Genomic DNA, 26,667 nt, shown 5'->3' on the forward strand with positions numbered 1-26,667 from the left:
TATTCTATGAAATGTCACAAAGTAGGTCAGTGTTTTTTTCCCTCCATCCTCCTGACATCTTACAGCTCATGTAGCTGGTTTATTTGTCAATTCACATTATTCTTGACGTGAATGTGGGCGGCGCCATCTGTGAGCTGTTGTCTTTAGACTTCTGGTGAGCCACTATAAACTGTACAACTTTACTGTAGTTTTTCCAGCAGGTTTGCCAGTAACTTACTGTAGATTTAATTACTGCTTTATTTACTTTCCAGTTAGTATTGTTTTCAATTACTTTAATTCAAATTACTTTGACTTTTGAGATTCAAAATGAGCAAGAAGAGACTGTTTTCTGTAAAAGTATTTAAAACTTCTAAAATTACAATTTATTACATTTACATAACAAAGTGACCTGAGATGTTTAGTCTTGATTTATAAAAGAAAAATATATAAACTAGGTAAGTTTATGCTGTAGGGAAAATAAACTGTACACTTACTGTACATTACATCTACAGTAAGTAACTGGCAAACCTGCTGTGAAATTGCAGCAAAGTTTTACACTACAGCTAATGGCAGAGGTATTGTGAGTGAGACGTGTGCTGATTTGACTGGCTAGTTTATATTTATTATAGAACCTAAAGGCACACATGTAATGTGTGCATTGTGCAGCTTGCCATATTAGCCGGTAGAAATGCAAAAAAGGTCTACAAAACATGTGTTTTGACCGTAATCCTCGCACCTTATGAGCTGCATCCATTATTCATTCTTTTAGCCTATGGTTGCCCTTTCTTCTGGACAATTCACCTTCTTGACTACAATAACTGATAAACATCGTTCAAAGGCAGACATTTATGGGGAGAGTGACACTAATGTGGAAAAATATCATTATTGTATGTGACCCTGGATCACCAAAGCAGTCTTAAGTAGCACAGGAACATTCTTACTAAAAGCAAAAATACATTGTGTGGGTCAAATTGAGAGATTTTGCTTTTGTGCCAAAAATCATTTGAATGTTAAGTAAAGATCGTGTTTCATGAAGATATTTTGTAATTTTCCTACCTTAAATATATAAAAACTTTCTTTTTGGGAGCGGATGGCCTCTGATTAACAACTTCAAATGTGATTTTCTCAATATTTTGTTATGTTTTTCTCCCTAAGATTCCATAGTTTTAAACTGTTGTATCTCAGCCAGATATTGTCTTATCCTAAACACAAATTTGTGGTCCGTCATGTTTAAATTTTGACTGAGTTTTGCCACTGTGCATGTACTGGTACATTTACGTTTCTGTGCTTTTATAGCCCTGCATCGAAGACCCGTAAACTTTGAGAGAAAAAACGAAATAATGGAATATATCTTCATATGATGCATCAGGCCACTTTCTCCTCAAACTGTGTAATACATCACGGGTGTGAGAAATATTCACCAGAGCCGTTTTAATGGTGTTTTGAGCGTCCTCCCGCTAATTCACTTCCATTGTTTTCTACCGGCCGTTTAAGATAAAGGAAGTATCAAGACAAAAAGGAAGTTCGTCACATCGTTAACATTTTATCACTTAAACTGACAATGGAAACGTGAACTATATTACAAGATATTCTTAATGTACATAGTCATTTAAAGGAACATGTTATAACATCAGAACCCAGTTTCTTCTGCATGTATAGAAATATTGAGTATTAAGGACAGATTATGGTGCCAAACCTTTCTTACACAAGTCAAGCCATTAGATCCTGCAATAAACCAGCAATTCTTTGAGTTACAGACATTCGGCACGTCATTATCCAGTCTGGACTCTTGTGAGTGTTTGGAAGTTTTGAGAAAAGAAAGGAGTGTCGAAAAAGATTCAAACTTAAAAATGTTGGTTTTGTGACGACTAAACAATAAAACATTGTATGATCAATGATATGGCCAAAATATACCTAATTGAATGAGAACTGATATAGACTTCAGTGAGTCTGAGCAGATTGTGAGACATTGTTGAGATTTGGTCTGACACACTTGAGAGGACTGTCCATCATTCCAGAGAAACATCTGAGATGCAGGACACTTCATTTGTCCAGACTGGACTACTGCAATACCCTACTGGCTGGACTCCAAGCTCGATCCAGGGCTGTAGTCAAATCCACCTTTGTTGAGTCCAAGACCAGGACTAGTCATGACCAAGTCCAAAGAGGTTTGAGTCCAAGTCAAGACCGAGTCTAAAAAGGTTTGAGTCTGAGTCCAAAGAGGTTTGAGTGCAAGTCCAAGGAGGTTTGCGTCCAAGTCAAGACCGAGTCTAAAGAGGTTTGAGTCCATGTCAAGACCGAGTCTAAAGAGGTTTGAGTCCAAGTCCAAAGAGGTTTGAGTCCAAGTCAAGGCCGAATCTAAAGTGGTTTGAGTACAAGTCCAAAGAGGTTTGAGTCCAAGTCAAGACCAAGTCTAAAAAGGTTTGATTCCAAGTCCAAAGAGGTTTGAGTGCAAGTCCAAGTCAAGACCGAGTCTAAAGAGGTTTGAGTCCATGTCAAGACCGAGTCTAAAGAGGTTTGAGTCCAAGTCAAGACCGAATCTAAAGTGGTTTGAGTACAAATCCAAAGAGGTTTAAGTCCAAGTCCAAAGAGGTTTGAGTCCAAGTCAAGACCGAATCTAAAGAGGTTTGAGTCCAAGTCAAGACCGAGTCTAAAGAGGTTTGAGTCCAAGTCCAAAGAGGTTTAAGTCCAAGTCCAAAGAGGTTTGAGACCAAGCCAAGACCGAATCTAAAGAGGTTTGAGTCCAAGTCAAGACCGAGTCTAAAGAGGTTTGAGTCCAAGTCCAAAGAGGTTTGAGTCCAAGTCAAGACTGAGTCCAAATGAGATGGTCAAGACAGAGACAGAAAAAATAACTGCATTGAATCAACATCACTTTTGCCACCGCAATTAATGTTGAAAAAATGTGGAAGTTTTAACAAACGTCAATTATTGTGATCAGTATTTGCTTTAGTTGGGTTCTTGATTCGCTTGTTTTACACTTTTTCTCGGTTGCTGACACACAATTCACAAAACAATTCACCATTTTCTGACAAATATAAACACATTCTCAGAACAATGTACCAACTTGTACAAACACCAAACAAAATGCAGAAGAGATTCAGGTTTTGAATAACTGTGCATGATATATCATAACATAGAACATTATTGTAAAGATGTTTGCAACAGAAGACACATGTTTGCTTTTGTGATCCTTTTAATGTGATGTTTCATTCTGCAAGAGATGTGAAGCACTTTGCGTTTGTTTGTGCAATTCTTGGATTGGTGTGTAAAGTTTTGAAAAAAGAGGCAAAGTTTTAAAAGTGTGTATAAGCAGTATAAATAAACTGTAAGCAAAGTATGTGATTAATTATACTTTATAAAGTTCATTAAAGTATTATTTCTCGGCCTCTACACTAGAATGATGTCTTTATGTTGTAAGGGAATTGTCTCATTAGATTTTTTTGTTGGTGATTTGAGGAGAGACAAATTACGGCTCTGGAGAGAGAAGCAGGATCATCTTGAGACATGACAGAGAGCTGAAGTTAATGTGTGACCCGATGGGGAGTTGAGCCAGAGAAAGAGCTTATCTCAGCTGACGTTCTCATATAAAACACAGCCAGCAGCTGCTGACACGTCTCAGTGGAACAGAGAAACTTTCTCTGAACTCTAATACTCGACATGGGTGTTGCATACAGCGTGGGAGAGTGAGTATCATCTCTTATCTCTTATTTCACTATAGTCTAAAAGATGTCATGTATAAAAACACATGAAGGAAATGTTTGACATTGTGTATTGATGTCAGACGAGGTCTATCCTGTACCAGTAAAACTGACTCGCACTCTTATTCTGACAGGTGAAAACCACCACATAGTTTAACCACTGACTGTGGAATGTTTGTAGGCGGTGTGTGTATGCATGTGTGTGCGTGTGTTTGTGTGTGTTTATGTGTGTGTCTGTGCATGCGTTATATGTGTGTGTGTGTGTGTACTTGTTCATCTATCTTTATGAAGACCAGTTATAGTTTTAGACCAGCAGAGTGAGGACTAAGAGAGTAAAGCGAGGAAATTTGGCCGGTCCTCACTTTCTGAGACCCCTTTAAAGGGCTGTTTGAGGGTCAAGACCTGGTTTTAGGGTTTAGGTTAAAATCAGGTTTAGGGTCAGGTACTCGCTTCTGATGGTTAGGGTAAGGGCCTAGAGATTGCATTGCGTCAATGTATGTCCTCATAAAGATAGCTGTACATATATGTGTGTGAATGTGTGTGTGTGTTTGTGCGTGCGTTTGTGTGTGTGTGCATGTGTTTGTGTGTGCATGTTTGTGCATGTGTGTGTTTGTGTCTATGTGTGTGTGTGTGTGTGTGTGTGTGTGTGCTTGCGTTTATGTGTGTGCATGTGTGTTTGTGCGTGTGCATGTGTTTGTGCGTGTTTACAAAGTAAATGTATCTTAAGTAAATATGTCTTGATAATTGTATTGGAAAACAAAAGTCAAACATTAAGTAAGAAGTTGATTTTATTGACCTATTTCCTGCTGTGTGGCCATTAAAAGGTCATGCAGGTTTTATCTGTTTAATGGTCATTTCACAATATGTGGTTTTTCTTTTAGAGTCGACCACCTGTACACTTTCTTTGTCCAGTGGTCTCCAGAGATCTACTACAACAAACACGACAACGAAAAGAATGTGATAACGGTTGACACAGTTACACACGTCTCTGTGATTGACACACTACTCAATAACCCCGCCTCCAAACCCTGGCAGGTAAGTGATAGTCATGAATGATGTGTAATGTGCGGCGGTCTGTGTGCTCTCTGGATATTGCTCTCATGTTTAGTTTGTTTATCAGAGAAACATCAGTTTCTTCTGCGTGTAAAGACAATCATGCACCCTGATGAACAGCTCCACATGTGTAACGACACACTTCCCCCCAGACCATATTTGTTCACACTTCCCTTTTTGGTCAAACGGTTCAGCTGAAAACGAAACTCAAACCTTCGATCAAAGAAAGTGCTGAACCAATCACAGGTGAGAGGATCCCACATTAACAGCGGGAGAGCAGAGGAACAGACAGATGAGCTCCTGACACGCAACAGCACATTTCACAGAGAAAAACTCAACATGAGAGCAATTCCAGAGAGCGTGAAGATCTTGTACTATGCCAACACGTCAGATGAGCCGTATGTAGAGGTGAGAGCTCCATGTGCATCAGTGCCAATGAAGAACAACCAGAAGAAGACATAAACACAGAAACTGGAGGTGCATTAAATACGAGAGTGTGTGTGTAGTTCAACAGATGGTTTCTCATGTGTGTGTGTCTTCAGATTGTGACAGTCACACACCAGAAGAGTCGTCAGAGGAGTGTCTGCAGCCTTCTGGACTCTCTGGACTCTCAAGACCTGCTGCCGGTTTTATTAGACCTCAGTCACGTGTTGAAAGAACATCACCTGGACAAAGTAAGTGATGATGGTTCTGCGATGTGATTTGGATGTGCTGCAGGTTTCATTTCATTTTCATCCTCACAGCTGTTCGCTCACATGCCAGTGCGGACTCAAGAATATCACTGGAAACTGATGTACAGCACGGCCGAGCACGGGACCAGCTTGAAAACACTCTACAGAAACATGACGGACGTGGACAGACCTGTTCTCCTGGTCGTCAAAGACATGGACAACCAGGTAACGTTAGGAAGAATAATGAGAAAAAAATCATCTGAATAAAGAACTGGCAGAAGATGACCAGTGTGTCTTGCTTTATTTTATGGGCATTAATGCAGTGCAAACTGTACAATACAGATGAAACAACTGTAAGAATGAGTTAAACCTATTAATACGGTATAGTACGGATTTTTTTCAGTGTGTGAAAATGAATGGTCATAAAAAGAAAGAAAGAATCAATGTTCTGTACTAAACTGATGATCCGTGTCTCTCCAGGTGTTTGGAGCGTTTTCATCCGATCCGTTTAAAGTGAGCACCTGCTGTTACGGGACGGGCGAGACGTTTCTCTACAGCTTCAGTCCTGACTTTCAGGTACCTCGTGTTCCAATGTATTCGTGTGTGTCGACACCAGTGCGACTGTAATGTCATGTCATCTCATGTGTGTTCAAACAGGTCTTCCGCTGGAGTGGGAAAAACTCTTACTTCATCCGAGGATTCTTCGACTCCCTTCAGATGGGAGCTGGCGGGTACGAATTCTGACTCACAAAATATACCACATTCCGTTTTCTCACCCTGATGCTGTTGTGACCTGTTCAACTGTCTGTGTTCTGTGATGCACGGAGTAGATTGTCTGGGCTTGTCGTTGCTATTAAATGAGAGATGCAGAATTCCCATGCTAAGTGTCGAACTTAAATCTGACTGAGATACAAACACGCAGAATATATTTTTAAAATATACAAAACTATGAGTCAAAGACATTTGATTTATTGTCTCACGAAAAAAATGATGTTAGGAAGAGGTTTTCCCCTGTACACGGATCTGATGATGATGTTTGTGTTTTCAGAGGACACTTTGGTTTGTGGCTGGATGCTGACCTTCATCGCGGTTCCAGTTATTCCTGCAACACTTTCTGCAATCGACCTCTTTCTATCCATCAGGATTTCATCATCCAGGATGTGGAGGTGTGGACCTTCGTATGAAGAGAGATCAGATTCACCGCTGTGGAGTGATGAAACGCTCGGCTCTCAAACCCGTGTAACTCGTCTCTTAACGCTCCATTTGAAACATGAGTACAGGTTGAGACAAGATTACAGTTTAGAGTTTCAATTTTCAGTAAAGAGGATTGACAAAAACTGAAAAAACTGAAAGCTACACAGCAAGAGAGCTCACTGGATTTAGAAACTACTCCTTTAACAAGGATGCTTTGGAGAGATACTCATTCACACAAATTCACTGTCTTTACTGTCACGTGCACTTCTTAGAGAAAATGATTGACATGTCATTCCTGTGGCTCAGTGGTAAGAGCATTGTGTTAGCAACACCAGCGTCATGGGCTCGATCTCAGGGATGCACATACTTAAAAAACTAATGTATAGGATGATGCAATGTAAGTCACTTTGGATAAAAGTGTCTGCTAAATGCATTAATGTAAATGTAATTTAATGTCATAAAAGAGGAAATGCTTGGCCATTTAAAAAGGGAAAGTGCTTGGGTGTTTTTTACAATAAATTATTTTTGTACTCTTTTTATATTCAATGATGTCATGTTGTTTAACATGTTGAATTGTGTGTATGTGTGTGTGTGTGTGTGTGTGTGTTTGTTTCATTCAGTGCAGGCACTGAATTGATACACCTAATAAAAAACATTGTTTTTCTAAAGACTGAATGTGTTTTTGATTGTCTTGTTAAATAACAGGTCTGTTGGCAATAAAAAGAAAGAGATAAAACTACTGTAGATTATCAAGTAAACATTTGTTCAATTAATGTAGCCTACTATACTGAACGTAAAGTTACATTTAATCATTTACACAGAATATAACACACCTGTTTCAGCACAGTATAATGAAAATCACCATAATGAAATGTTAGAATAGTAGTAGGCAATGTTAAAAAACTTTGATTTAAAACAATTGTCTTGAATCTACTGTTTTGTATTTCTTGGTCACTGTTAAATACTGTAAAAAATATACTTAAAAATTCAGTCAGTTTCAAGTCTGTTTTTAAGTCATTCGTATTTAAATGATATTAAACTGCCTTTAAAATCACAAGTTATACAAAATCAAACTTCATTTAAAAAAGTTTAATTTCGTGTTAAATCAATCACTAAAGTTGAGTAAAATGTAAAAAAAATGTTTTAGTTTTTTAATAGATTTTTTTGCAGTGCAGTAGTTCAGTATTACACGTGTCTATGTCGCCCTCATGTGACAGACTGCTGTAAACACACTAATGCACACAAACACACACACTGAACACTATAATTATAACGCGTTAATAATCGGTGGTTAAATTTTGAGACTAATAATAATGAATTCATCTGGATGATGATCATCTGATGTTACGTTACTTCTGTTCCACTTTTTGCGGCGCTGCGCAGGACGATGTGCGCGTGACATCAAAGTGTCGCGAGAGCGTTTCGAACGCTCTATTTTGTAACTAATCATATTTTGTCATTTGAAAACAATCTTCTGTCAAAATGTTGTTTATGTATTTTATTTTCAGCATTAACAAAAAAAGTCAAGCGCGCCGTTTCCGTCGGAAGCACTGACGTCACACAGATTTCCTTCCTGGACAGTGTTTGTTGCTACTTGATTTTCTTCTGCCTGTCGTGTTTGCGTTTATCGTCAAATCTCCTTCAAACGTCGTGTTTTTACTCTCTATCATGGTCTTTATTTGTATTCCTCTCTGCTGTCCAAACTGACTGCCGTCCGGTAAGTGTGTCACCTTAATAGTGTGCTGTATCAGGCTACATAGACATCACAACATTGAGGCACATATTTCACAACGTCCAACATTTAACAGTTAATTCATAGAAACGGGAATGAAAACACGCGCGTCTGTGAGATATGAGAGTGTTTCTTTGTTTATTGTGCTGCTGATAAATGACACACACGAATACAGTAATATGACAACAATATACAGTAATGTGCTATTTATTTACCTCAGATAATTATAACAGAAAAGATTGTGATACTTCACGTCATGTTTTGTTTGACATTATCGTGTTGCTCTTTGCTCGCATCAGACACTTTCTGTTTCGCTTTTAAAAACATTCAAGTCATTCAGTTCAGAGAAAATGTCCCACAGCTTCTGCATCGGAAAATAAAGAATAAAAGTCCTTTCAGACGCTTCATTAATAATAATACGGCGGTTTATTTACTAAAGAGAGCTGTTATTATTATTATTAGAATGATTATAACAGAGCAGCATCACCTACAACAACACATTTCAATATTATTTATACATGAATTTATTAGTATGAGATTGTGAGTGAAAATGCAGGACACAGGAGAACACGATGGTTATTTGAATTATTCCATCACTTACATATCCTAATATTAACATGATAAAGATGAATATACGAGTCAGTTGCGAGTCTGTCAGTAACGGTTGTGTTGTTGTAGGTCTGGTATGGAGTCCGCAGCGGTGGATGATGACATCTGTATTCTGAAGCATGAGACGGCGTACGGGCCGACAGAGAGCCCCGTGTCTGTGTGTGCCGGTGATGAATCTGTGGCGTCTCACTTCGCTCTGGTCACGGCCTATGAGGACATCAAGAAGAGACTGAGAGACACAGAGAAAGAGAACGCACTGCTCAGGAGAAAAGTCAAACAACTGGAAGATAAAGTCTGTTCAGCATCACCTGACTGAGCTCAGCTTGTTTCAAACGTTTCAGATGTTTCAGAAATGTTGAATGTGTTTGTTGTGTTTCCGCCCGCAGCACTTCCGCCCCGAAGCCCCTCCGGCAGAAGGACCGCAGTACATGAACAAAGCCTTCAGTGCGTACCGCGGTATCTATATCGAGAAGGAGGACTTACAGTTGGAGCTGAACAAACTGGTAAGTGTTCATCAAACACTTGATTTATAATATGTGCACATGGTGACAGCGTTGTTGTGATGTGTTCCAGAGGAAAGAGAAAAGCGACATGGAGAGATGTTTGACAGAGCAGTTACAGGCCAGAGAGCTTGAACTACTGCAACTGCGCTCAGAAGTAGAGACCAATCAAGGTACAGACAACACCAACTCAACACTCATCAGTCAAACCATCCTTCATTCTGTCAGACATCAGATGATGTTGTTGTGTTCTCTCAGTTATGAAGAGTCTGAATAATACAGCAGATTACTGGCGGGTGGAGAGAGACGACAGTCAGCTCATTCACTCTCTACACAACCTCTGCAGCTCAACACAGGTGTGTGGGACTCGCTCACAGACGCACAACTGATATCATGAATTATATCTAAAGTTCAGTTTAACATTATTGTCATGACTGTGTGTGGTTGCGATGTTGTCAAAGTATGTGAGGAGTGTCGTTCATATGATATATTGCAGTACAGGATCGCACTGATAATGCTTAAACTCCTCTTACGGTATCAACGCTTTGAGTCCATTTATATAAAACTTCACACGCATTGACACCACATGATTCACAAGTGAAATAAATGTGTACAGCAGATGTGCTCTAGAGAGAATTACTTTAACATTTGCAACATGAACTAAATGAAACACAAAGTCATGTTTACTGTTCTTTTCTTCACAGGGTGTGTCTGAGGACTGTAGTGTTCTTCATGATGACCAGAGCGGTGACCATACAGACTCCAGGTACTCCTGTGATTTGTGTTGTGTTGAGCTGATGTTCAGTGCACAAAACAGACACTAGATGGAGAGATTGGAACAGATATTGTGTGAATCGTCGAACATCCTCACAAGAATTCCTTTGATTGTAGACAAAAATAATGATAAATGTGCATTATTTATATTGTTTTGACATCACTGATGCATGTGAAGGGTTACAGTGATTCGTGAGCAACTGGAAGTTCTATTTTTGGTTAAGAGTTATACATCATATTAGTTTTTAAATCTTCATCAGTAATCATTCATGAACGTAACTCTGATTTAAACCATTGTGAAGTAGAGCCGCAGGAACCCTGAAGAGATCACTCAAGTCGGCCTTAAATCATCATGTATTTGTTTCAATCCAGTGTTTGTTAACTTTTAACAAAAATAACACACAAAATAAGTCACACAACAGCCATCACAAGAAAAAATCATATATTCATTTTTGAACGGATCCTAAAATACATGTAAAAACGTTAGAATAGTGTCATTTCATTTGCAGTTTTTTCTTATTTTGACCAATATGTTCAATTTTCTTTAGATGATTGCAAATAAATAAAAAAATTACAGAAAGAAACAAAAATTATAATTTGCCCTTAAACCTGTACTTATAAATAGTAAATTCAGAAAAGCTGAAAATGGTTTTGTCATGATCTCTGCCGCTGTATAACGTTTGATTTTTTGTGTTAGGACTCTGGCCGTTGTGCAGTCTTATCATGATGTGCTCAGTGAAGCGTCACGCTTACACACGGTCATACGCTCACAGTCAGACCTCATGAAGAAGTTAAGAGAGAGACACATGCTGACGGGACTCAGACGAGGTGACTCTCACAACATTTAAAGTATAGATATACAACGTATAGAAGACCATGAAGACGTATAGATATATAACGTATAGAAGAACATGAAGCCGTATAGATGTATAACGTATAGAAGAACATGAAGCTGTATAGATATATAACGTATAGAAGAACATGAAGCCGTATAGATGTATAACGTATAGAAGAACATGAAGCTGTATAGATATATAACGTATAGAAGAACATGAAGCCGTATAGATGTATAACGTATAGAAGAACATGAAGCAGTATAGGTATATAACGTATAGAAGAACATGAAGCCATATAGATATATTACGTATTTATGAACATGAAGCCGTATAGATATATAACGTATAGAAGAAAATGAAGCCATATAGATATATTACGTATTGATGAACATGAAGCCGTATAGATATGTTACGTATAGAAGAACATGAAGCTGTATAGATGTATAACGTATAGAAGAACATGAAGCCATATAGATATATAACGTATAGAAGAAGACGAAGCCGTATAGATATATTACGTATTGATGAACATGAAGCCGTATAGATATATTACGTATTGATGAACACGAAGCAGTATAGATATATAACGTATAGAAGAAAATGAAGCCATATAGATATATTACGTATTGATGAACATGAAGCAGTATAGATATATAACGTATAGAAGAACATGAAGCCGTATAGATATATAACGTATAGAAGAACATGAAGCTGTATAGATATATAATGTATAGAAGAACATGAAGCCGTATAGATGTATAACATATAGAAGAACTTGAAGCCGTATAGATATATAACGTATAGAAGAACATGAAGCCGTATAGATATATAACGTATAGAAGAACATGAAGCCGTATAGATATATTACATATTGATGAACATGAAGCAGTATAGATATATTACGTATAGAAGAACATGAAGCCGTATAGATGTATAACATATAGAAGAAGTTGAAGCCGTATAGATATATAACGTATAGAAGAACATGAAGCCATATAGATATATTACGTATAGAAGAACATGAAGCCATATAGATATATTACGTATTGATGAACATGAAGCCGTATAGATATATAACGTATAGTAGAAAATGAAGCCATATAGATATATTACGTATTGATGAACATGAAGCCGTATAGAAGAACATGAAGCAGTATAGATATATTACGTATAGAAGAACATGAAGCCGTATAGATGTATAACATATAGAAGAACTTGAAGCCGTATAGATATATAACGTATAGAAGAACATGAAGCAGTATAGGTATATAACGTATAGAAGAACATGAAGCCATATAGATATATAACGTATAGAAGAACATGAAGCAGTATAGGTATATAACGTATAGAAGAACATGAAGCCATATAGATATATAACGTATAGAAGAAGATTAAGCCATATAGATATATTACGTATTGATGAACATGAAGCCGTATAGATATATTACGTATTGATGAACATGAAGCCATATAGATATATTACGTATAAAAGAACATGAAGCAGTATAGATGTATAACGTATAGAAGAACATGAAGCAGTATAGATATATTACGTATTGATCAACATGAAGCAGTATAGATATATAACGTATAGAAGAACATGAAGCCGTATAGATATATAACGTATAGAAGAACATGAAGCAGTATAGATATATGACGCATAGAAGATGTAAACTAAGAATAAGGTAGAAATGATGAGATTTTGTATATAAGGTGAAAGAATACAAATATATGTTCTGTTTGTTTGTGTGTGTGTGTGTGTGTGTGTGTGTTCATATTCTCTGTGAATTTGTGAGTGTCTGAGATGGGCAAACGAGAACAAGAGTTTTTTTACCTCATATATTCCTCTGAGAGATCTGCCACATAATCAGTTTTCAAATGAACCTCTCATCCTTTCTTAAGACTAGTGTGCTGTACTACATACATAACATCCCCTGACACACTAAAGGATACCAGGAAGTATGTCTGTGTATGTGTCGTCTGTCTGAACTCTATAGACTCTATTATAACCAATGTCATTACTGTATCTCTTCTTGTTCTTAGATTAGGTTTCTTTTGCACAGACGACAGCAACACCAATGTGGCACAAAAAGCAAACTGTGGATTATAAAGCCAGTTTTTTTCAGATCAGAGATGTTCTTAATCTAGATGTGTTATTCCACCTCATATTAATCAAACACATATAACATGGAGCTCATATGTTCTAGATCAGCTCCTGTATGTCAGTATCATGACGCTCGCGTGTGTTATGAATTGTTTGGGCAGATTCGGCCGTTCCTGTGCAGTGTCTGGATGATGTGGAGAAGACTACAGAGCCAGCGAGAGGATCCCCGTCTCGACCTCCCAGCGCACCCCCTCTGCCCTCGGGATCAGGCACTCAAGCTGTGGAAGGAGCGCAGGAGAACTGCTTGAAGGACCCTTGGCCAGTACCTCGTCCCGCTCCTCTGGGCAGCCCCGGCGTCCGTCTGGCCCGGCCTCAGCGAATGGGCTCGCTGGACGACAGCTCATGGTCATTTCCCAGTCCACCCAGACCGAACGACGCGTTATTCTGGGACAAGAGCTCCCCCGCTGACTGGAGCCAACCGTACTGATCTACACAGTCCCCGCTGACGCCACACCACACACCTTAACCTGCCTTAACATGTCCCCTCGCCGGATGATCATATACCTCGAGCGATCAAGACCGGGTCTCGCGTCTGGGGACGAAGGTTTCACTTGAGTTAAAGACCAGAGAGGTGGATGTGTATGAATGTGTGTTTGAATGTGTGTTTTCCTGCATTACATCCACTCCCATAGCTTTGTGTAAAGAACGTGTGTGTGTGTGTGTGTGTGTGTGTGCGCGCGCGCGTGTGTGCGCGTGCGAGCGAGTGTGTGTGCGTGCATGTGTGACATCACTATAGCCACGTCTCTCTGTGATCCTATAAGCTTCTGTTTCATCATCTCACAGGAGTGTTCCTGTGAATAATGTTTCCATCGGGTAGTTGACAAATCTACCCGTCTAAATTATTTAATAAGTGAATTGTGATGGATTGTGTCTTGTATTATGAACGTCTACAGAGAAGTTTAGTAGTCTTGTTTCACTCTGAAAGAAAGGATTAGAAAGGTTCTGATAGCTGTTCAAACCCACCAAATCAAGTCATTGTTTTAGCCTTTAGATTTACTTCATGAGTTGTCAATATATATTGGCAGCAGCTGTTTATAAGAGATTGTCTTTTTTTTTCACTTTTAAGCAGAATTCCCATGATACCTGAACTATCAGGAACTTTTAAATTGTGATTTTGTTCCAGGCCTGAAAAAGTCATCCATTCTACAAACATATAGAAACGTGTTTCTGTGAAAATAAATTATGCTCAGCCTGAATATATTTCATTGTTCTTTGTCTTTATAAATCAGCAGCTTTATTGATGTTTGGGGAACACTGTTTATAGTCTAAATGAAATGTCATTTCTGTATTGATGCATTTTCAGATTTTATTCATCGGTCACTGTTAGAGAGGTGAACGTGTCTCTCTTTATTTGAATCTTGGTCTGTTTAAAGATAAAAAAACATTGAAGTTCATTGAAAAAGTTAATATAGGTTCAATATTGATTATATTGTCTTAAATGGTTCAATATCAAAGATTGAAATATATAAAGTTGAATTAATCCAATGAAATGGATCAAAATCTTAAATTAAGGCAAATGTTTGCAGGCATTATTTGGAAACACAGAACTCCAATATTACATTATTTGAAGAGTTTGGTTCCAAAATGAGATAAGTTTCAAACTCATGTTTTTTATTATGTTAGTTAGCTGTATTTTGAGTTATGATGGCTTAAATCAAAACAAACCAACTGCAGTTTGATTGATATTCATTGATATAAAACAGAGTTATCTTATTTAGGAAACAAACTCTTTATATCTAAATGTGTACAGAGGCTTATATTTGTACACGTTAAAATATATGTTTCTCAAATTTGGATGATAAATAACAACAAAGTTGTTGAACTTCTATTAGAAAACAATCTGTTAACATCAAAACTGGTTCCACGGACTGGACTGAATGTCTGTGTTAAAAATCTGCAGACTCTTAAAAGATCAGCCTTATAAAAAAATAAAGATGGAGAAGCTGATTTTGTGCATCATTTACTGAATGTGAATCACAATGTCATGTACAGGAGATTCTATTAGACTCAGTCCTGAAACTTTGTAAATAATCAATAAAGGAATTCATGTCAACACTATTTATTATTAAATGAAAGAATAAGTTATTGTATGATGATTAGTGTGACAACAATGCTAACGCACTGTCAGTGTGTCAGATTTTCTTTTCTTTGTTAAACACATCACCAAATCATCTGTCCAAATCCATGTGTTGTTGACAAATATGTATTTATTTATATGTGTTCAAATTGCATATATTTGTATGCGTCTATTCATTAACATCCATTGTTTTCATCAAAATGTTTATCTCATTAATGTTTCGCACAATTTAAAGCACAAGGTAAACGTTTTTCACAAAAAAACAATAGAATATATTGTAGAGCTTTAAAGTCAAACTCTAAAGACACAATCAGTCAATTATAGACACTTGATGTAAATAAACATTGTCTAATTCTATCCATGGTGCTTCTGTACACGCAAGGATCATTTACACATTTGACTTCAAAGTGCGAAAATGTGTTTCTTTATTTAGAATAAAACTTTGAGGAAAATGATGAGAATGAATAAATGTATAAGTCACACATTCAAACATTGTGAGTTTAATGATTTCTGTATTTCTCTTCTGCTTCTTTTCAAACGGATCCAAACACATCAAATGACTTTGTTTTTTTAAACAACAACAAAGAAGCCCACATTATTTTACATGATATGAAAGTAATTCTCCAGGGTCAGAGAGCGATGCACACACATCTATCTGATGTGATTCTCTATGAATTTTTATTAGGTTTAGATGCTACGAGTTAATCATGAATATAAACTGAAGAGATGAACCTGTGTCAGCAGTGACGAGTCCAGACTGAACAAACAACAACAAACACATCATCTACATGCTCGTGGGTAACTTCTGTTTCCGGCTCTTGGTTGGAATTCCGGTGCGTTCATATTCCAGTTTCTCCTGAATATATTCCTGCTTACACTCCTGGAAGAATTCAGGATCGTGATAGCTGTAACACAAGAATAAATATTCATCTGGACATCGCAGAAAAACTCAAAATATCTACATGAACGTCTGTTTAGATCATTCTTTCAAAAAACTCACAATCTTCAACCAAAGTTTTAACGTATTTGAAAACACCAAGCCGAAAGAGCAGCATGTGCATTTAACATCAGGGGTCTCTAAGATTTGTTATTTAAAGACGTTTTTCAGGCGTTACAGTACATGCTCTCTTCAAAATATAAGTGTGTTAAAGTTTGTTCACAGCGATGCCACAGAAGAACCAGTTTTGCCTCCACAAAGAAGCATTCAGTCAAAGGTTCTTAAAAAAACATCTCTTTCTTACCTTTTTATAATCTGATGAACCTTTTGTGAGACAGAAAGGTTCTTTGGATGTAAAAGGTTCTTCTATGGCATTGTGAAGCATCTTTGTTTTAAAGAAATCCAAACCTGTACATCAAGTGTACTGAAGTCCCTGTGTGCGAGCATAAGTGATGTTTTATGTGTCTTTGAATAAACCGAGAGATGTTTCAGTGAAGCACTTACTGGCGTGTCAGACACTCTTTGAGAGCGGCGTTTTCCTCACGACATTTAAATACCATGAAGAAACCGGTGTCTTTACAGCAGGCAGAAAACGCTAAAGATGAGACACCAGAAGAAAAGTTTGTGAGAAACAAAAGTAAAAGTGCTCCCTCGTACAAAACTATACGTCAGGTTGTTTCAGTTTATTTAGTCTACTTGAGTTATGTTAACTAGTGTGCAGTAAGTTGTTAGGACACTTATATGAGTGCACTAGTCGTGAGTGTTCTCACTTAACTGGCACACTACAAAAGCAAAAACACTTAAACTTCTGTCAGTAGAAGGCGAGTGTATTTTTAAGTTTATTTCTGAGAAGTACATCAAAATTTGACTGAAAGTGTACTTTCTTATTTTAGTTTGAAAGAAGTATACTAAGAGCAATGAAACACTGACACACTAACACATCATCACTATATATTTATGAGCATTTGTTTTCTTTGATTTAACAGTAACCCAAAGATGTGTGACGTGTGATTGAAGAGCATCAGATGGAGTCGTGCTGTGTGTTGGTCAAGCATTCAGTTCTGTGTGATGTTTATTGAATAACTCAAACAGGTGTAGTGTGGTTGTGTAAAAGGGTGTCGAGGGGTTTTCTCTTCTGTCAAACATTCATGAGCTCCTCCATCCCTAAACACAAAGTCATGTGATCTCTCGTGTGTCATCTGTATGCAGAAGAGATCCAACAAAAGCAATTGCAGAAATCAGAACCCTGAGACTAATGTAATACATAGAAACCTCATGGCCTCTCACGCATAAACATCTATTCACTCATGTGTCCTCCGCTTACATCTCAAGACAAACAGCAACAAGAAACTGATGTTAAAGATCTTTAACATGATGACCTCGGTCACAATAATCCACGGCACGCTTCAGAAATATACGCCATTGATTATTTTATTAGTATTTTACAGCCAATTAAAAAGTATTTCTTCAGTGGAACACAAAAGAAGATATTTTGAGAAATGTCTCGAGGGTTTTGTGTTCATACAATGGAAGATGAGGTTCAGTGCTGCTTGATTCTAAACATTCTTCAAAATATCTTCTGTTGTGTTCTGAAGGAGAAAGAAACTCATGCAGGACCTGAGGACTTTTTTGTGAAGTATCCCTTTAAAAAGGGATTTTAATTGAATTTGACATGTTCACAATAGTTTCAAAACAGCTTTGATGTTTCTGTGTTACAAAGAGAAATCAAAGAAATGATGGAGTTAGTTCACATCATGTCATTTAAGCAGCAGATTGAAGAAGAGCGTGTTAAAGCAATGATAAAGAAGGTTTTTAATGGATCACAATCTCTTCATCTCTCTCATGAAGCAGAAAATCTCTTATTGTTTCTTGTTCACAGAATATAAAACACAAGTTCCTCATACGGATCATGTCATTAATGTTCATCTTATGGAAGATTTGTAATAATATCATGTATTCTATCATACAGCTTTTAATGATGATAATTCCTGTTTTTATGGGTTGTTATTATTGTCTGTTTTGTCTACAACTGTTTGTTCTGTAGATATGCTTTTCAATCATGCTTAATTTTGATACATAACAGAAATACAGTTGAGCTGAATTTGATCTTTTGACATTGAAATGAGAGTGTAATAATCCTGCTGACATCTGAAGGGTTTACATATGAAGACGGAAGTTCATGCATGAAATCTACACATGAACACATGACACGACGCTGCCGGCGGTCTATTCTACATCAATCTGTGAGTCAATCTCTTTCTTCTGGATGACTGACCTGCAGCCGGCGCTCCAAACTCAATTAAACCTCACATGATTATAAAGAAGTCAATCTCCTCTCCTGACTTTACGATGAAACGAACAAACAACACAACACACTTCAACATACTGCTGTCTACAGAGGCAGCGTGTGATATGCACTTGCTAGACACTGACTTACTGACCTCTGTTAACACACACTGACCCTGACAAAACCTCCATCTTAATACTGACATCATCACATGTTCAACTCATCATGATGACACTGTTCTCTCTGTGTGTGTGAGATTAAGTGCTTAGTAGATTTAATACAAATAAATTATTAAAATACTCTTTCTGTTTTTAACAAAGAAATGGAGTTATAATAATGTAAAGATCGACTCATTTTGGTTGTTAAGACTTCATTATTTTCTTTGAGTAATTTTAATTGGCCAAATTATGAAGTAAATCCAACTCAAGTTGATTATGTTAAACCCATTTAAATTGGTCAAATTAAGTTTACTTACTTATTTTGTGTGGAGACTATGAACGATATGAGTCATGAAGTGTTTTATTTCACTTATTGAGTATTAACCATGCTAATGTCAGTACACAGACCACCGGTCTCTTCTCACTTGACCATATATGCTGTAAAACAATATTATATTTCAATATGAAAGAAAGTGATCCACATGTGAGAGTTAAACACATGTTTTTGTACAGCTTAGTTTTTTTTGGTTTATATTAAGTAACATTGATATTTGAACAGAAACGTATAAATGTATTTAATAAGTAGAATTTACTTTATTCTGGTTAGTAAATTGTACTTGAATTAATGCAGCATATTTTACTTAATTAAATCTTCGTCACAATTTGGACGAATTTTTTCAAGTAATTTTAACATGTTCTTTTTTTCAGTGTGTCTGTGTGTTGTGCGAATTGTGAAGTCAGTTGTTGTGGTCTTACTGATGTACACGAGAAGATGCTGCACGACGACTGCAGATGGGCAGAGGTGTGAAATCAATGGGCAAACTCTTGGACGGGGGGGTGTGGGGGGGTTTCCACTGCAGGTGTGGAGACTACAGGACGACCAATCACAACTACACCAGCCGAGAGCATGATGTGTTACACCACAAACTAAACCAACACGTGTGTCACACCTCAGTCAGAGTTCAAAAGAGAGGAAACTGTCATGACACACACACACTGCCACACACAATCATCAGACACACACACACACACATACACATACAATCATCAGACACACACACACACACATACAATCATCAGACACACACACACTCCCACACACAAACACACACAATCATCAGACACACACACAAACAACACAATCATCAGACACACACACATACAATCATCACACACACACACACACGCATACAATCATCAGACACACACACACTCCCACACACAAACACACACAATCATCAGACACACACACATACACATCTAATCATCACACACACACACAGACACATACAATCATCACACACACACACAGACACATACAATCATCACACGCACGCATACAATCATCACACACACACACAAACACATACAATCATCAGACACACACACATACACATACAATCATCACACACACACACACACACACACACACACACACAGACACATACAATCATCACACACACACACACAAACACACTGAATCATCAGACACACACACATACACATACAATCATCACACACACACACACAGACACATACAATCATCACACACACACACACAAACACACTGAATCATCAGACACACACACATACACATACAATCATCACACACACACACACACACACACACACAAACACACACAATCATCAGACACACACACATACAATCATCACAAACACATACAGACACATACAATCATCACACACACACACACACACACACACACAAACAAACACACACAATCATCAGACACACACACACACACACACATACAATCATCAGACACACACACACACACACACATACAATCATCAGACACAAACACACACAATCATCAGACACACACACACACACACACATACAATCATCACACACAGACACATACAATCATCACACACACAAACACACACAATCATCAGACACACACACACACACACACACACACATACAATCATCAGACACACACACACACAATCATCAGACACACACACATACAATCATCACACACACACACACACAAACACACACAATCATCAGACACACAGACACATACAATCATCACACACACACACACACACAAACACACACAATCATCAGACACACACACACACATACAATCATCAGACACAAACACACACAATCATCAGACACACACACACACACACACACACACATATGTTTCATTATCCCCGTGGGGACAGTCCATAGGGGTGATGAGTTGTATACTGTACAAATTGTATATTGTATACTGTATACTGTCACAAACCTAGAAAGTGTAAAGAATCATTTCACGTTTCTAACCCTTGTTATCTGAATGGAGCTCAAGAGAGAGTGTGTTCTAACACACGGTGACGGCACATGATCCGCTGAACATGACAAACAACACATGCATAAATAAAGTGACGAGATGAGACCGGTGAGGGTCTGTTACGTGTCACCTGTGATGTCACACATCTGTTAGTTGACAGATCTCTCTCATTCACACATAACAGAGACACATGAAGACAAGTGAAAGTGCGGGTGAGAGACTCATACCCTCCACATGCTGAACACATCTCTCTCGAGCTTTCTCTCGCATCATCTTTGGAATGAGCACATCTGTCTCCACGTGTCTCAGTTGAGGCTCATCTGTGAAGGCAAAAGAAATCAAGTTCACATCACGTCTTAAACACACTCATCATGATAAACACACTTCACAGAGAATCTCCAATGATTTAATACAACAACACAGAGGTGAGCGGAGGAGCCTGATTGGATAACCAGTCTGTGAGAGGTGTTGTGCAGTGGGCATCATGTCATGGTGGTGATGTGGGCAGTGGTGGAGCAGACGGGCACACACTGCTCCGCTGAGAATATGATTCATGATGTACAGAAATGTGAGATTTTAGGATTGTGTAGTGAAACCCCCGGCGCACATGAGCGTGAGGTGTGACTATGACCCAGCACAGGATAACATCTCTCTCGTCTTATGTGCTGTGAGAGCGGTGAAGAGAAGCACCCACAGATGACTTGCACTTGAATGTGTTCACCCTTCACAAACATCTGTCACGTACTGAATGTTTGGGCATTTAAATATGAATCAACACATTATCTGTAAATGTTACTGAGACTGAACTTTGAGCTGCACAATACAAAATAAACAATAAAGTAATATAACCAAAATCACTGCACATGGAAAACCCGGCGCAGACTCTGGGATCTTGTCATCCTCTGCACTGAAAGCAAGCGTGTGTTTCAGGAGGAGAAAGAGTGCAAGTGAGTGTTTAAATGGTAAGATGCCTTATTGCATTCCTCTATACATGCGCTAAATAAAGTCACTTCATTGGTTAATGATGAATGTGCTGTACTCCCGTTTGTAAAAATTAATCATAATTATCGATTATACCATGGTCTGTTTGAATACTGGATTCTGATTGGCTGGAAGGTGTGCATTAAAAGCCTTAAACGCACGGGTAGCTCCAGTCAGTTTGATTACATTTAAAATGAACTGACAAAATAACCCTCATATTCACCCGTTCGATCTGAAATGACACTGTTAACATCAATAAAAGCTTTAACTTGGCAAATAACCATGGTATAAGCTTTCCTGTAGCATTTCCTGTAGCTCAGTGGTAAGAGCATTGCTTCAACAACGCAAGGTTGTGGGTTCGATCTCAGGGGATTGCACATACCTAAGTATAAATGTATAGGATAAAGCAATGTAAGTCGCTTTGGATAAAAGAGTCTGCTAAATGCATAAATGTAAAAGTGGGATAATCCACGGCTATCCGTGCATTAAAGGATTTTAATGCACTTTGCAGAGGTGTCGGGTGATTCTTCGCCTCCACGTCCTGCATTAAAATCCTTTAATGCCCGGCTAGCCGCGGATCCCCCCTAACTAGGGATGCGCCTATACTGATACCAGTGCTATGAAGTGAGTCGTGCAGTTTGACAAACACGTTTGTTCAACTGATGATTTTTGTTTTATGTTTAGAGTTGTAAGAAAAAGTAAGTGAAGTGAACAATCGTCAATTTCCTGTTCTTCTGCTTGAACCATGAAAAGTGATCTGATCTTCACAACATCTCTGAGCTGACAAAACACAAATGGTCATGACTGCTCATTAAACATACAAAGTGATGGTGGACATGTGAGAGAAACACTTCTGGTGTCACAGGGGTCAGGTGTTGAAGGTGTGGTTTAGACTTGACTTCTATCAACACACAAACAGTGTCAGTGTCAGAACGATGGCGTTAAAAGAAAGCTCATCTCAACGATGAGGTACGGCGGATAGAGAGAGAGAGCATCATGATTGAGGAGAAGATGAATTCCCAAGTTTACAAAAGAATCCTCCAGGATCATCTGAAGGTGACTGTCAGGACGCTGAAGGGTGATGCAGCAGGATAATGAGTCTTAACATCCAACCAAGCCAAATCTACTACAGCACAGAATGGTTTCAGACACGTAAAATACATTTTATACGATGGTCAATTCTGATAGGCTGAGCCGAGTTCTAACCCCCATTTATGGCGGCTGACCGCATTACATAGCCTAAATTAGGGCCGGGCGATATATATCGCAATTCACAAAATATGACCACAGGCATTTCCTGGAACTAATTGTTCTTCTTCTGTTTCCCATTATCGGAGTTTCTGTGCAAGAGCGCCATCTAGCTTTCAGATGCTGTGGCATTTAACCGGAAGTCATTGAGAAACTGAGACCATAAGAATCACACGATATATCGACCAGACGTAGCCTAAATATCACTTTATTTACTTTATTTTATGAAACCTTGTCACTCATATGGAATAACCGTCTTCTAAAAGCAATAAGCCGGTGTTAAAGTGCATTTTATAACAGATGAGGGGGTTTTAATGACTCGTGCCACAACATCCCTAGCTGTTAAAAAATAAACTATAAAGCACAGCTTCACACATCTTATTGCTTTAGTTTGTACGTTAGAAGTGGCCCAGAGCTCGATCCACACGAGATGGTCAGAGAGACATCACAAGCAGTTCTGTGAACATCAATGACTCCTGGACCTTACTGCACGTCTACAGGAAGCTCTTGCGTGAGGTCAAAGGTGATTTAAGCACTGCTTCACTTTGTGTTCTCAACGGGTGTGTTCAAGAAAGAAATGTAAGATCATGACTGTCTGTGTTTAAGACGATATTTGTGACTTTGGGGAAGATCAGATCACCTTTCATGACAGACATGGTTCACTTACTTTTTCTTGCAAATGTGAATTTCTACATCTGGCTTACCTTTGTTCGGATAACAAAACATGTATTTTGTTGTGTAAATAGGCGAACGTCATTGTGTTGAACTTGTGAGATGAAGATAATCCTTTAGGTTGTGTAAACTAACTCCAGTCATATTTATACTGATGACATCACACATCTCTCTAGACATCACAGACACTTTCTACTAAACGAACATTCTTATTTAGGTTTTCCTTTATGACTGAATAATTCTCATCATGACGGGTGTGTTACATGATGTCATGGATCATAATAAAAGTATAACACCACACTTTACATCTCCATGCATAGATCGCTAGTGATCATATATGAAAACTATAATAATACAGAATAACACCGCTGATCTGAGAACAACACTGTCATGTTATATGAACAACAGCGGAAGTACTGAGAGAAAAACTTCCGCTATACATAAATAAAAAATTGACAGCACGTTACCTTTTTTAGTCGACTCCATTTACACCGTATTAATGTTCACACACCAAGAAAATTATATTATAAAACTCTACAACATGTCCAATGTGACCCTGCGCAAGACATGCTTTACGTGAGCCTGTTCACGTCACTTCCGCAGACGACACGACCCCCACACGAGCGCGCGCTCACGGGAACTGTAGTCCTTCAGCGTCAGAAATGAAGCGTCATAATGTCTGCACGGAATGCTTTAGATAGAAATCTAGTCTGGATTGCAGTTTATTTTTGAGATAAATGCGCACGTGTAAAGAACACCAGTGGTGTCACAAACTCAAGGTTTCTCAACAAATGTGTTTTTAAATGTTTTATATGGCTCATGTCTGTAGGCACAGGGACTCCTGTAGCTAGAAACCAGTCGTTTCTTAAATTGAGATCTACACACCATCTGAAAGCTGAATAAGTGAGCTTTCCATTGATGTGTGGTGTGTTAGGATGGGACAATATTTGTCTGAAACACAGTTATTTAAAACTCTGAATATTGTATCAAAATATTGAGTAAATGGCCTTTGAAGTTGTGCATCAGATACAGTGTTTTGACAGTTTTCTTTAACTCTATTGGCTCACAGCTGAAATGACTTTGTTTAGAGTAGATAAACCCAAAAGCTGAAATTCTAAACTTTACAGAGATATCAAACTTGAGACGGTGATTCCCAAAGAGCGTGCAGCAGCGATTGAAGTTTGTAGACGTGTTTCCAGTCATTTTTGTTCATGATTGTGCCACATCCACTCATAAGAATAAAGTTTTGATATATTTACGGTAGGAAATTTAAATATTATTTTCATGGAACATGATCTTTACTTGATATCCTAAGGAATTTTGGCATAAAAGAAAAATTATTGTCGCTCATTTCAAAGGTGGTGAACATTAAAAATAAATGAAAAAAAATAAATCATCCATCATTTGTCCAACGTTTAGAAACCCAGAGTCATTGTTTAATTGTCTTTTATTCTTTGTTCAGAGATCATCCACCTGTGCAGAAGCAGGTACCACAGGTCTATCACTGGAGATCTACAGACGCTTTACTCTTCAATTTCCCATACGAGTCACAAACCACATGTAGAGAGAGAGAAACATGTCCTCTGACCACAAACACATCATCTCACCTCATCACACGGCCACAATCATGAAAAAAATCTCATGACATAAGAAGCATGCATGGGAACACAAAACACACCGGGGGTGTTGGACAGTGATTTGACCACCGTATTCAAAGCAAAGCTGCCACACATGATCAAAGTGATCACAGCTCAATAAAAACTGTCGTTTATGTTGTTCATGGATGCCAAACAAAGAAATGAGAATGCAGTGATTGGACTCAATGACAGATAAGAGAGAGTGAGTTTAAGGTTTCTCACAAACATCGTTGATTCTCAGTCACATTCACCAATTTATAAATAACAAGGACCAAATAGCTTTCCTGTAGCATTGCGTTAACAACACAAGGTTTTGAGTTTGATCCCAGGGGAGTGCACATACCTATGTATAGAATGTATAGGATAATGCAATGTAAATTGCGACTGCCAGATGTAAATGTAAATGCAATGGTGAGTAGGGTTGTCATGTGTCATGTTCATAATTAAAATCTACAAAATACACCAAAATTCTTTAATACACAGATTTAAGTGATCTGTATTATACTGTAGAATACAATATTTGTAGTGTTAACTGTAGTAATTGGAAAAGTTTTAGCAAATACTGTAGTATACTTATATGTACCATGGTAAGATTTAAAAACACTAGTGTCTTGTCATTTTAGCAAAGTTAACTGTAGTGACTACTAAAGAACATTATTTTAACATTGGAACTAATTCAATATATGTGACAAATTACATTTATAGTAATGCTTTTAAAGTAACATGTCAGGCTTACTTTAAATGTGACTAAAACGGCCAATAGCTGGCGACATTTTTTTTGTGTCAGTGAATCATTCAACCAACTTATTCAAAACCGCCGATTCATTCAAGAACGAAGCAAGTGTCTTTTTTTAAAGCTTTAGCATGCCGACCGTGCCACCAGTACACAGTGCAACCCTAATGGTGAGTGATGTGGGCATGATCTAGCCATACAACAACGTTGGAAGAAAAGTTAAATTTTGAGTAAACTAATAATGATCATGTTACTCACAATATGTCAGAGATTTTGTAGATGAGTGACAAGAGAGAGTTCCAGAGTAGAATGAAAGTCTAGAATCATGTGTAGCGCCGTCAAATTTAAGATCTCATGACACAGAAGATAACATCATCTCGTCTGTGTTTCTGGGTGTTTTTTAAATTTTCGTGCGGTG

General features: G+C 38.0%; 3 protein-coding genes across 3 annotated transcripts; 2 read left to right on the forward strand and 1 right to left on the reverse strand.

Moving 5' to 3' along the window:
* The first annotated feature begins 4,931 nt into the window (after window positions 1-4,931).
* Window positions 4,932-7,136, forward strand: LOC130433157 (nuclear receptor coactivator 7). The gene is made up of 6 exons (XM_056762878.1): window positions 4,932-5,138; window positions 5,273-5,404; window positions 5,474-5,626; window positions 5,882-5,977; window positions 6,059-6,132; window positions 6,450-7,136. The coding sequence occupies exons 1-6, from the start codon at window positions 5,070-5,072 to the stop codon at window positions 6,583-6,585; spliced, it is 660 nt and encodes a 219-aa protein (XP_056618856.1). The 5' UTR covers window positions 4,932-5,069; the 3' UTR covers window positions 6,586-7,136.
* Window positions 7,137-8,121: 985 nt separating this feature from the next.
* Window positions 8,122-14,410, forward strand: azi2 (5-azacytidine induced 2). Its single transcript, XM_056762246.1, has 8 exons — window positions 8,122-8,312; window positions 9,006-9,228; window positions 9,323-9,439; window positions 9,510-9,609; window positions 9,695-9,792; window positions 10,141-10,202; window positions 10,908-11,038; window positions 13,312-14,410. Exons 2-8 carry the CDS (start codon window positions 9,013-9,015, stop codon window positions 13,635-13,637), a joined length of 1,050 nt encoding a protein of 349 aa, XP_056618224.1. The 5' UTR covers window positions 8,122-8,312; window positions 9,006-9,012; the 3' UTR covers window positions 13,638-14,410.
* Window positions 14,411-15,397: 987 nt separating this feature from the next.
* Window positions 15,398-24,487, reverse strand: cmc1 (C-x(9)-C motif containing 1). Its single transcript, XM_056762247.1, has 4 exons — window positions 24,347-24,487; window positions 21,206-21,298; window positions 16,729-16,819; window positions 15,398-16,192 (listed from the first exon to the last, which is right to left on the reverse strand). Exons 1-4 carry the CDS (start codon window positions 24,363-24,365, stop codon window positions 16,072-16,074), a joined length of 324 nt encoding a protein of 107 aa, XP_056618225.1. The 5' UTR covers window positions 24,366-24,487; the 3' UTR covers window positions 15,398-16,071.
* Between the last annotated feature and the right edge of the window lie 2,180 nt (window positions 24,488-26,667).

Source organism: Triplophysa dalaica, chromosome 12, assembly GCF_015846415.1.
Source record: "Triplophysa dalaica isolate WHDGS20190420 chromosome 12, ASM1584641v1, whole genome shotgun sequence".
NCBI lineage: Eukaryota > Metazoa > Chordata > Actinopteri > Cypriniformes > Nemacheilidae > Triplophysa > Triplophysa dalaica.

Bases quoted from the DNA above. Each gene is read 5' to 3' on its own strand.
- LOC130433157 (XM_056762878.1), top strand. From the start codon at position 5,070: ATGAGAGCAATTCCAGAGAGCGTGAAGATCTTGTACTATGCCAACACG. The intron at 5,139-5,272 runs GTGAGAGCTCCA...GTGTGTCTTCAG, and splicing joins CAGATGAGCCGTATGTAGAG to ATTGTGACAGTCACACACCA. The intron at 6,133-6,449 runs GTACGAATTCTG...TTGTGTTTTCAG, and splicing joins CTTCAGATGGGAGCTGGCGG to AGGACACTTTGGTTTGTGGC.
- azi2 (XM_056762246.1), top strand. From the start codon at position 9,013: ATGGAGTCCGCAGCGGTGGATGATGACATCTGTATTCTGAAGCATGAG. The intron at 9,610-9,694 runs GTACAGACAACA...GTGTTCTCTCAG, and splicing joins AGAAGTAGAGACCAATCAAG to TTATGAAGAGTCTGAATAAT. The intron at 9,793-10,140 runs GTGTGTGGGACT...TTTTCTTCACAG, and splicing joins ACCTCTGCAGCTCAACACAG to GGTGTGTCTGAGGACTGTAG.
- cmc1 (XM_056762247.1), bottom strand. The intron at 16,820-21,205 runs GTATGAGTCTCT...TCTCATCTTTAG, and splicing joins ATGTGTTCAGCATGTGGAGG to CGTTTTCTGCCTGCTGTAAA. The intron at 16,193-16,728 runs GTAAGTGCTTCA...CTTGTGTTACAG, and splicing joins AAAGAGTGTCTGACACGCCA to CTATCACGATCCTGAATTCT.